Source organism: Clarias gariepinus, chromosome 3, assembly GCF_024256425.1.
Source record: "Clarias gariepinus isolate MV-2021 ecotype Netherlands chromosome 3, CGAR_prim_01v2, whole genome shotgun sequence".
NCBI lineage: Eukaryota > Metazoa > Chordata > Actinopteri > Siluriformes > Clariidae > Clarias > Clarias gariepinus.
Genome location: NC_071102.1, coordinates 43,494,309 through 43,505,589, shown reverse-complemented (window position 1 = coordinate 43,505,589; position 11,281 = coordinate 43,494,309). Strand labels below are relative to the sequence as shown.

The following is an 11,281-nucleotide window of genomic DNA, read 5'->3' as shown; positions in this document are numbered from 1 at the left end:
AAAAACACGACTTAAGATCTTATTTAACAGTTTATAAAAATATTTAAATAATTAGCGATAAAATTTTAAATCAATGTCGTTATCTTTATATAAGGTGACACCCCTATTTTTGACATGTTGGTTTAGCCTGTATGGAGACGGCTTTGGGCGCCAAGATCTGCACACTGGATTCCCTCTCACTCAGGGGAATGAGTTTTTTTTCTTTCTTTTCTTCTTAGATCCCGCCTCCCATGTGTCGATCTCTCATGTGCAGCTTTAGGATTGGCTAATAGTTAACAAACTTGTCCTGATTGGACACTATTCCATCAAACACCTTAGGGATTTGACAAAAATAAATAAATAAACAAAAATATGACCCCCCCCCCCCCCATTAAAGTTTATTAAGTTCCTGAACATCACATGTTCCCACCATAATGGTTTTTCAAGACAAAATAACTCACTCACTCATCATCGATGTACCCTGGAGCCAATCCCAGGAGACTTAGGGCACGAGACGGAGTACTTTCTGGACTAGGTGCCAATCTATGGCAAGGCACACACACACACACACATAAAATTTGTTAACACCAATCAGAACACCAATCTGTATGTCTTGGACTGTGGGAGGAAACCCGGAGTACCCAGGGGAAACCCAGGGAGAACATGCAAACTCCGTCCACACTGACCCAAGGCGGGAATCGACCCCAAAACCGGTGCTAACCACTACGCCACCGTGATGCGTCCACTTTAATTATGGACCTTCACTTCATCTAGGCGACTTAATTTAGCAATATAGGAGTAATATATGCGCAGATTATTTTGGAAAACATTATAGTAGGGAAATGTATAACAGACAGTGGTAAACACAAACACACTAACAAAAATATTTACCTTTTATTCAAGTGGGGAAAAATGCCTTTTTATTTATTTAACAGTGTAAACAGTTAAAGAGTTTGTAGAAACAGTTTAAAAGGTTCATATCGATTTTATTTTTATTTCAGGTTGAAGCCCACGTACATGTCTGTTTTCCTGTATGGCAGAACTCCCTGTCTAACTTATTAATACAATGAATTAAGAGTACTTCTTTTATCCGGATGGGCTCCAGACCCTGTGAGACCCTGTATGAAGATAAAGTGATGTACAGACGATGAGTAAGTAAGTGTGTGAGATACAGCATAATCTCGGCATACGAATTTAATTCCTCTGGCTAGAATGCGTATCGTGGTACTAATTTTCCCACAATAATAATGTATAGATACTCTGCAGATAATCTGTTCTAGCCACCCAAAAATATTACCAATATTACCAATTTCCAACATTATAATCATATTATGAATATAAAAACAATCAAAACATTAAGAAAAGACATGTAAATGAAGTAAAATATGAAATAAAAAGACATTATATTTTAGACAAAATAGTTATCATGGGTTGACTTTTTCGAAACAGCTTTCAGTGACTGATTTTTTTTTTAAATTCGTAAACCCACTTTGCTTTCCACTGACACAAACAAGTTTTGAACGGCTCCCGGACGTCATTGTATGTGCACCTTAATTAAATTCTTAAAGTCAAAATTCGGATTTCACATAGGCTCGAGGTGAACATTGCTATATTAAGTACCCTATATGAAGTGAACATAGAAGTCACCTATAAAAGTATTGAATTTACAATTCTCAGAGTCACAACAGGGGTCACTGTTGCATCTTATTTTGTTACGAAGCTGCTTGTGCGACAGATACGTGATAAATTCCTTAACCAGGTCAACATTAGTTTTTTTGTCCTATATACGGTGAACTCCTGTACAAAAAACACTATAGACTTTACTGAACCAAAACATGTTTCTTGATCAAATGGAAAGATTTGTGTCATTTTTATGTATTTTATCGCATCCATATCTGACTGAGGTATACAGTAAGTCGCTCGAACTAGGCCAAAAACGTCGAGAAATAATTGCTTGTTCATTTACAACAACAAAAAAGTCGCCATTAATTGTTGTTTTCCCACAATTTAAAGAAGTTCCTTACTTTTTTTGATGATGATGATGATGTGATGGTCATTTTGATACCTAAGATCTAATTACCAAATGAGTTTATTAGGATTACGTCCTTTCACTATGAACATACTGGTTTTAGAACAACCTACTAACTAATTCTTCACTTGGTGTTTATATAAATTCTGTTCTGTATTCTCTTACTATACTGTAAATCTCTTAAGATCCCATGAACACACTACAGTCTACAGTCTCTTAGGTTTTCCACCTGATTGCACTGATATGCTCATGTACTTATCCATACCTGGTGCACATTACATACAGTTATTTAAGTATCCTGTAAATACAATCATCATGTACATAGGAACACTATATTATTCTTATTATAAAACATTTTACCTCATTTCTTAGACAATCACATGACTGTGGGTTGTAAACAATGTATATATTTTTCCTGTTAATAACGTTTACCCTCTTTCTTATAGTGTTTATTTGAACCTAGCCTTTAATATTCTTCTACACCCTGTTTGTGTGATGTCTTGTTGTATAATCAGTATTTATATACAGTATGTTCGTATTTGAAGTGGTAAAATGTTGAAGTTCTTCGATATAATCCTGCAGGTGGTACACTCAAAACTATTCACACACATCCTGTGTGGCAGGAACGAATTATTTGCAAAGTTTGTGTAGACTTATAAAAAAGTTTAATATCTTATCAGAATGTTTATAAAATCATGATGCGAACAGAATCGCAATACAAATCGAATCAGCACCCGTATTGTGATAATATCATATCGGGAAGTCCCTGGTGATTCCCGTCCCTAACAATCAGTTAACTGGTTGCTGTAACGTTTAAAATTTCCTTTTTGGGATTAATGAAGAACTCTTTCCATCTATCTATCATCAACATGAATTATAAACAGGATGTTAAGTCAAAGTCTGACAGAGTCACCAGGAAGGTGAACGTGTGCTAACCAGACACACGTAAATTAAAACACAGTGTTAGAACAGACTCCCTAGCATTTGGAACATTTCTTAACATTTTTGTAAGACTTTTAATACAGACTGATGGTTAAGAAACAGTTCTACTTGACTCACTACCTCAGATTGCTTAACATCAGGAAATGATTTAGTGTCATGAGGTGGAAGGGCATGGTACAACAAGGTAGGCAAAAAGAATCACAAATCTTCACTTGTATAAAACATTTATTAACAGATTCACACTTGGTAAAAATGAAAAAAAGAAAACAAGTGTTTGTTTTTTAAAAAAAGTCAATAAATTAATCTTAAAAGCCTTAGCGTGGTTCACAAGTAGGCATGAATGATTATTAAACTAAGGCTTGTATTGCAGTGTGTTCTAAGGCAGACACAAAAAACAACACTCACTTCCATGCAGTCGTTTAAACACAATCAGACGCCGAGTACTTCTCGACTCGTTTGCCGCCGAATCCCTGACGGCATTCTAACAGCCTTTCCAGTGCTTTATCAGATTAAATACTGTTCATTAGCTTGGCCCTTGGAGGCCAGGGAGTTCGAGTGAACATCAGTGCAGACTTCAGGAAGAAGTCTTACCCAGAAGCCTTCACAGGCCAAAATGACCCCTCACCCCCCCTTAAAAAAAAGGTAGACTTACGCCATCGTTTAAATGTATTTGCTGTTTTTTACATTGTTTATGTAGCAAACTACTATAGGTGATGACTTTAACCCTTTACTTTTGCTTGTTTATTAGGTAGCTAATTACCATTACCAACAGCCAATCATTTCGCACGATAACGAGTCAGAACGTTGGCTAGTTACTGTCCTAGCTACTGAGCAAGCGAAAAGTACTGTGCGCAAAATTAGAAAAAAAAAATTCCGCTACATTTTTCCTGGTGAAACTATCCTGCAGACAAGATTGTGCAGAAATTTCATCTTCGCTGCGCCAAGTATTGCCTTTATTATTCCTTTAGATTTCAAGTAGTCAGGGGACTGAGTTTAATGGGCGACAGGAAGGAGGTAGGGAAGGAGAAAACGGATGACTCGAAGCTCTTATTGTTCGTGAACTCGTCGCTCGCGCGTCCGTCGTCTTTGTTCTCGATATTGCTGTCCGTTGCGGACGCCATGACCTCATTCTCGAACTGGAGCAGCTGGCCCATGAAGCTGAAGTTGGGCGAGACGACGGCGCGTCGCTGCCTCACGGCGTCGAACGCCTCCTCCAGACGCAGCCTCTGCGTCTTCATCAGGTACGCCATGCAGATGGTGGGTGAGCGGGAAATGCCTGCCTCACAATGCACCAGCACCTTTCCGCCTTCTCGCCTCACCTCGTCTGGAAAACGAAAAGAAAACACGAGAGCGTTTTAGATATGACCTTCAAACGACCTTCGCCCAAGAGCTTCAAACATCTGAGATGAATGCCAGATTGTAAAAGTGTAAATGGCAATTTTAACTGAAAGTGGGATGATTTTAAAAAAAAAAATTTAAGTAGAAGGTTTCCCATAAATAGCTCACAGCTTCATTCGTCTTTTGGTCAGATTTCTGCGTTCTCTCTTTGTCTATTTAAATGTCAGATATTTTCATTCTCTCTTTTTCCCCCACTAAGAAAAGTGGCTTATGTTTAGTCTGACTCATAAGATTATGTCTAGCTTTACTCAGATAAATCACACACACACACACACACACACACACAGGGGACTTTTACAGGTCATTCACTAATCAGGACTTAAGAGTCTAATCCACCATCTCATACACACACACACACACACACACACACACACACACACACACACACACACACACACATACAGCGTGGAGTGGGTGTAAAGGGAAAGTGTGTGTGTGAATCTCCGACTGTCTATCTAATCCAAACAAAACCTGCTCGAGTGAATCATCAAAGCCCAGTAGGCCATCTGCATCTGCGCACACACACACACACACACACACACACACACACACGGCTTCATAACCACCTTTAAACGGACCTGTGTATTCACCCAGTATAATTCTTTGTTGTATACAAGACCAGTTTTTTTCTGCCATAATGTCTGCATTTGTCAATAAGGCCAAGCCCACAGAGCGTAGGTTAGCCATCAATGCTAAATGTAATTACAGCGTCATTTTAGTCACACTGAGTCATTTATGAGTGATTCGTCGACACATCTGAGGTAAATGTTCATATTTCTGACAATTATAGCTGATTTTCGCTGTATTTATACCTTTGTGTTGCGTCTAAAAAGACCTTTTCCTACAGCATGTATAGTAAAATTTGTAGCTACGAGCATTAGCGGGTTTACGCTGAGTGTCGATTGTCACTTAGCAACAGCGGTCTTACATCCTTACATCGCTTGAATGACATTTGCACATTTCTAATCTAATCTAAAGTACGAGCGCACGCAGGGACTTGACACGTACCGTGATCTAAGAACATCAACCCCAATAAAAACCTGTGTGAGTGTTAATACGATGACGACGTTCATAAGTACGTGCATATATAAAGTTTATAGAAGGAATCTCTGACGACGTCACGCTTTTGAAGTTTTGAACAACAGGACGGAGGAGTTAATTAGTGCTTTAAATAGTCCAGTAAACACTTTGATTAGGACGCTATCAGTGTTTACGTGTTTGGGAAATGATTCACGGGTCATTCCTGTGAGGTGTGAAATGACAACCTGCAGGCATTTCGTGAAGGAGCTGCTCACCACACCCAACCTACACACACACACACACACACACATACACACATGCACAGGCACACAGGCTCACACCCACACCCTAAAACTCCTGTTATTAAAGCGCTACTCATGCTCTGACACACCGGTCACACCCGTCGTCATCAAGCTCATGCAACCATGACTCAAATCGGCAGGTTCCTTATTTCCTCTTTTTCCTTTTCTGTCTCTGGCAGGAAGCGCCGAAGGTTATTCTCCTCGTAGAGAAGGAGAGCAAGAGCGTCAGCTTTTACGCAAGACGAGCTCGTTTTTAGCTGCAGCATGAGCCAGTCAGGGCGAGGGCAGGCTTCATTTATAACTTGCCCAAATCTCTATCAATGCTCTATCTTTAGATTGTTTATTTTTTTTGGTCTCAATTCCATAGAAAAGGAATTCATACATTTTCTGTAGCCTATAGATAAACACATAATGATATTCGGTGTCACAAAAACTTAAACATTTTTCTTAGTTTAGTTAGCATTAGGCTCAAAACTGTAGAAAATACAGAAATTTACCAGTTTTTTTCCGAACGTAAATTAAATTAAATTACAAGCTAAGTGAAATGAAATGAATATCAGTGATAATTGTGGAATTTCTTTTAAATTAATTAATAAATGCTGTAACTTTGATCGGTTGAACGAGCTGGCCCAGGTCAATGGGGCATCAGTGTCTAAGAAGACTTGTGTGTGCGCTCACCGATGAAGTCGAAGGCCTCCTGGAAGTGCGAGCTGATATCGGCCGTGTGACTGTCCTCTACTGCGATGCATTTGTAGCGCTGTGGCCCTCCGTCACACTGCCAGTCCCGCCGCGACACGTTCAACAGCGCCGTGATCCGCAGCTCGCTTAGACAATCGTTCCGGCGTGCGTGGTGAGCGCTGCCCAGATACAGGAAGGGCAGCAGTTCCACCGGACCGTCCTAAAAGACGAAAAAAGATCAGTCATAAGTAAGGTGAGTCAGCTTGACCCGATTCTACTCAGCTTCTGAATGATTTGAATGGCTTCATTCAATAGACCGAAGAACCAGTCAAACCAAGTGAGTGAACGAAGAGGATCGGGTTCAGCTTAAAACGTCGAGATAAAACGTGAGGACGTCTGTCCTAATTTTATTATTGACTCATCCGAGTCGAGACCAAAGGTCAGAGATAAAAACGGGCGTCTGATGTCAGTCGGGAGTCTTTGAAATAAAGTCAGGCCTTTGCCCAGAGCACCACGGTGAACATCACTGCCATATTGAATAAAATGGCACAACACTAAAAATACCAGCGTTAACGTGACTTTCATAGCAAGAAAAATAAAGTCAAATACAAATGAGAAGCCAACGGAGTAGCATTTATTTTGTATGCAGTAGTGTGACCTTATTTGCCTATACCTATATTATACTTAATAGTATGATCTTATTTTTATGACATGGGGATTAGTAACCAATACCTTGACCTTTTTCCCCCATTTTCTTCCTAATTTCGTTATAGCCAATTCCCACCCGTCATTACAGCACTCCCCCATCAAGGCTACAACTTCCAATCAGGGGAGGGGCGAAAGATATCATGTGTTTTCGCCGATCGCATCTTTTCAAACTGCTCGCTCACATGTTGGTTGAGGTGTAACACACTTGAAGGACAGCGCTATCCGCTCCTTCCACTTCTAGAGCTCGGCCAATCAGCTCTCTCTCCAGGCCCCCGGCTGTGGGAGGCTACAGCATCACCCGGGATTTAAACTCGCATGATGGAGCGAGCATGTCATTTTAATCTAGAAAATTGGTGGCTGTTGTCATAATTTCATTTGCATAATGTAAGAAGGTTTGTATCTTAAATTGCATCACTTTTGCAAATGATATGCAAATTGTGTAGCTTATTGTGTGTTCTTTTTGGCAATAATTGTGAGAATTAGAAGCGAATAACTTGATCTTGTTTGCAAAACATGGTTAGTCTATAGGCAATAGTCGGATCTCATCTGCATAATGTAGGGAGTTTGTAGGTAACAGCTTGATCGCATTTGCATGATATGGGGATTAGTCGCCTGATCACATTTTCATAATCTATGAAATTGGTAGTTAGTTGTTGTGCTCTCATTCGTATAATAAAACAAGTGCAAAGCCAATAGTGTGTTCTCATTTGCATGATGATAACAAATCCTGCATAAATTCCAGATCATTATATACCTATATACCTATATATAAATATACCTATTTACATAACTTATAATTATTATTATTATTATTACTATGCATTTTATTATCTCTGGTCATTTGTCACGCATGTGTAATCTGTGAAGTTCTCTAAAACTGTAGTTTGATTTTATATTAATATTTAATAACAAAAGTGCATTTCTTTCTCTTAGAGAGGGGTAACAGTAGGGCTTTACCTGAGTGTAATCTGTCCCGGGCTGCACTTCTGCCACGTCCGGAGTGCTTCGCTGCTGAGCCGGCTTGGCCTCAGTGCACAGCTCGGGGTAGTGCGCGTGGAAGCTTTCATAGCCTCCTGTGAAGAAAAAAAAAAGGTTTAAAGCATCTGTTTTCAAGGACTGTTGAGTCGCAGAGCACTTTACTATCAAGCACAGAGTGGATAAGGCTTTTCTGAGACCCTGGCGAGGCGCACCTCGCACCGGCTCACACGCCAGTCAGATCTGAAGAGGCAAAATAACTCTTCTGTGCTTAATTAAAGGTTATTACTTGCTGGAGTGTTTCCACTGTGTGCATCGATCATTCGTAAAAATATTTTTCTTTTTTGTCTGTTTCTCTACACACAGATTCGGTTTGAGTAAAACTGCTATCTCTCTGCCTACTGTGTGACAGTTTTTTTTTTTTTTTAAACACTGACTCATCTTTGCTTTGACGCACAGCTAACGTCTGTGAAACCGTGTGCTGAAACAGTGCTCATGCGCACGAGCACTCGACAAAACTGGTGCTATATTTACTTGTTACTGAATACAATAGTGTATATGGAGGAGGGTATATTTTCTATCTAAGTCAGTTTTATCAAAGTTATTTTTTCCCCTGGATTGGCCCGTGTTGATTTGCACTCTAAATATAGTCTGACTACGTCAAGCTCAGTTCCAGTAAATGCTCGGGACAGTGTGAGATGAGTGAAAAATGGACAGGAAATACTCAGTAAAAAAAACCAAAAAAAATACCAACCCTCAATAAAGGAAACATTCAGAAGAAGATATACAGAGTGCAAATAAATGTTTAGTATCTAAGATAATACTTATTGAGGAAAATACTTACAGAGAATAATAAATACCCATCAAAATATGTAAATAAACTGTCATGAAAATAATTAAATACACTAAATACAAATCAAAACAAACACTCAGGATAATAAATAACCAGGAAAACTGAAAAAAAAATTAACTCAATAATAAATTTAAAAAAAAATCCAAATATTCTTAAAAATAAATACCTAGAGCACAGAGAAATAAATACTTAGAATAAACACTGTGTAAAATAAATACTCAGGAGGAAACAATAGACAGGACAGTGTGTATAGTACATAGAGGTTATGGAGGCAGAATAATATCTATAAACCTAAAAAAAAACGTTTATTTATATATATATATATCCGTGTGTGTGTGTGTGTGTGTGTGTGTGTGTGTGTGTGTGTGTGCGAGAGAGATTACTGAGACGCTCACCTTTGAGGAAGCAGATGTTGGCGCAGCTGGAGAGGTGCGCGAGGCTGTGGATGGCGAGGCGCGCGACGCTGTCCTTCTTGAGCTTGTGCAGGTGGCGCGTGCCCTGGTCCAGCGCCACCACCACCGACACGCTGCCCTCGCGCAGCCGGAACAGCGCGCGCTCATCCGGCACGACGAAGCGCAGCGGCACCGGGTCACCGCGCGCGCGCCGCACCACCACCGAGTTGAGGTTGACGTTGACCGAGCCGCGCACGCACGAGCTGGAGAACGACAGGTACGGCCTGCAGTCCAGCACGAGGCACTTCCCGCTCTCCGCGCGCAGGAGCTTCTTCAGGTGCCGGCTGTCTATACTCGACACCTTCATGTTTTTACTATTACTGGTTATTACTGGTTAGTATTATTACTACGAGGTTCCGAGCGTGTGATGTTGTGCGCGAGGCGAAGCGCTACATTTCCGTTCAGGGGATTCCGCGCTGCCGCGTTTTTATGTCAACGGAACCTCCGGCGCGCCACGTCACGGACCATATATGAACACCGACAAACAGAGCAGCTGATTCGACTCCGCCCACTCAGCGCGTAGACACACCCCTTTGTTTTTCACAACGTTGCCTGGCTCGCAGGATTCCCCCTGTCTCTGTCTCTCTGTCTCTGTGTCTCTCTGCCTCTGTCTCTCAATTCAAAGATTTTAAATGTGCTTGAAAAATAGAGCTTAAAAATGACTTACAAGAAAATAACAGGAGTAAAAAAAAAAAACCCAATAGTATAATAAATTATATATATTATTTATAATTATTTATACATATATAAATAAATACTAATAAATAACTGTATATTAAATTAAAGAGTATAGACATTTGTCACTCTCTGTTTATCTCTGTATGTCTCTCTGTCTCTTTTTGTGTCTCTCTATCCGTGTCTCTGTCTGTCTTACCGTCTCTGTTTGTCTCAGTCTCCCTCTTTCTCGCTCTGGCTCTTAATTCAAGGAGTCAAAAGTGCTTTATTGGCGTTTCCAATATTTACATTCGTCTTCCATTCGAGACTTTTGACTCTCACTGTCTGTCTCTGTCTCCCTTTGTGTCTCTCTCTTTTTCTCGTTCTATCTGTGTATCTGTGTCTTTCTCTCTGTCTTTGTCTCTCTCTCTCTCTCTCTTCAGTTCAGTATGGCTTTATTGGCATAAATATTAATGAAAAAATAATTAGATGCTTTGTTACTAAAGCAATTATAAAAGTTTGATTACATTATAAATAGCATCTATCTGAATTGAATTTATGAACATATATAAATAGTATAAACATATTAAATATCAAAGAATAACATAGTAGGTAATAACAATAAAAAGCAAACACAACAAAAAACACCCATCAATATTAATAACAACAACTATCATGAACAATGGTGATGTTAAATTGGACTCTCTCTCCCTCTGTGTCTCTTTCTGTTTGTCTCTCCCTCTATATGCTTTAATTTCCACTTTAACAGCTGATATTCTGTATATTTTTCTATATCTCACCAGTATAACAGTACAGTATCAGATTCCTCTTATATAGGCCTATTGCCCTAGGCTGTAATATATGCACAGTTTCAATTTTATCAACCTGGCAACCTTGGACAGATACTATGAGTTATGAATATGAGTCAGTCCTTTAAGTGCCAGCTGCGTTTATGAATATTTAGCATTTTTTTTTTCTTCCCCCTCCCTTTACTGTTTCAGTTAACATCCTTAAGGACGAAGAATTGTTTCAGGGAATTCAACACACTTTCACTTTAAATTCATCACAAATTTCCAGTTAAGTAGGTGAATGATTCACCATGTGGTAGAGTATATCACAGGGGCTTTCACTGCTCAGGAGGAACGCTGGAAGTTTTTCTTCCTCTTGACGTCCACCTGCCCCACATTGACTCGTCGTTTAATCCCTTAAGAGCTAATCCGATTATATACACGTCACTTCAGCTCGCTCGAGTTCACTGTTGCCAAAGGCATGAAAGAAAGCTGAAAATAAA

The 11,281-nt window shown here is 39.7% G+C and overlaps 1 protein-coding gene across 1 annotated transcript; it reads right to left on the bottom strand.

Moving 5' to 3' along the window:
• Positions 1-3,157: 3,157 nt before the first annotated feature.
• dusp5 (dual specificity phosphatase 5) lies at positions 3,158-9,756 on the bottom strand. Its single transcript, XM_053493014.1, has 4 exons — positions 9,280-9,756; positions 8,014-8,129; positions 6,349-6,568; positions 3,158-4,274 (listed from the first exon to the last, which is right to left on the bottom strand). Exons 1-4 carry the CDS (start codon positions 9,641-9,643, stop codon positions 3,922-3,924), a joined length of 1,053 nt encoding a protein of 350 aa, XP_053348989.1. The 5' UTR covers positions 9,644-9,756; the 3' UTR covers positions 3,158-3,921.
• Positions 9,757-11,281: the final 1,525 nt, after the last annotated feature.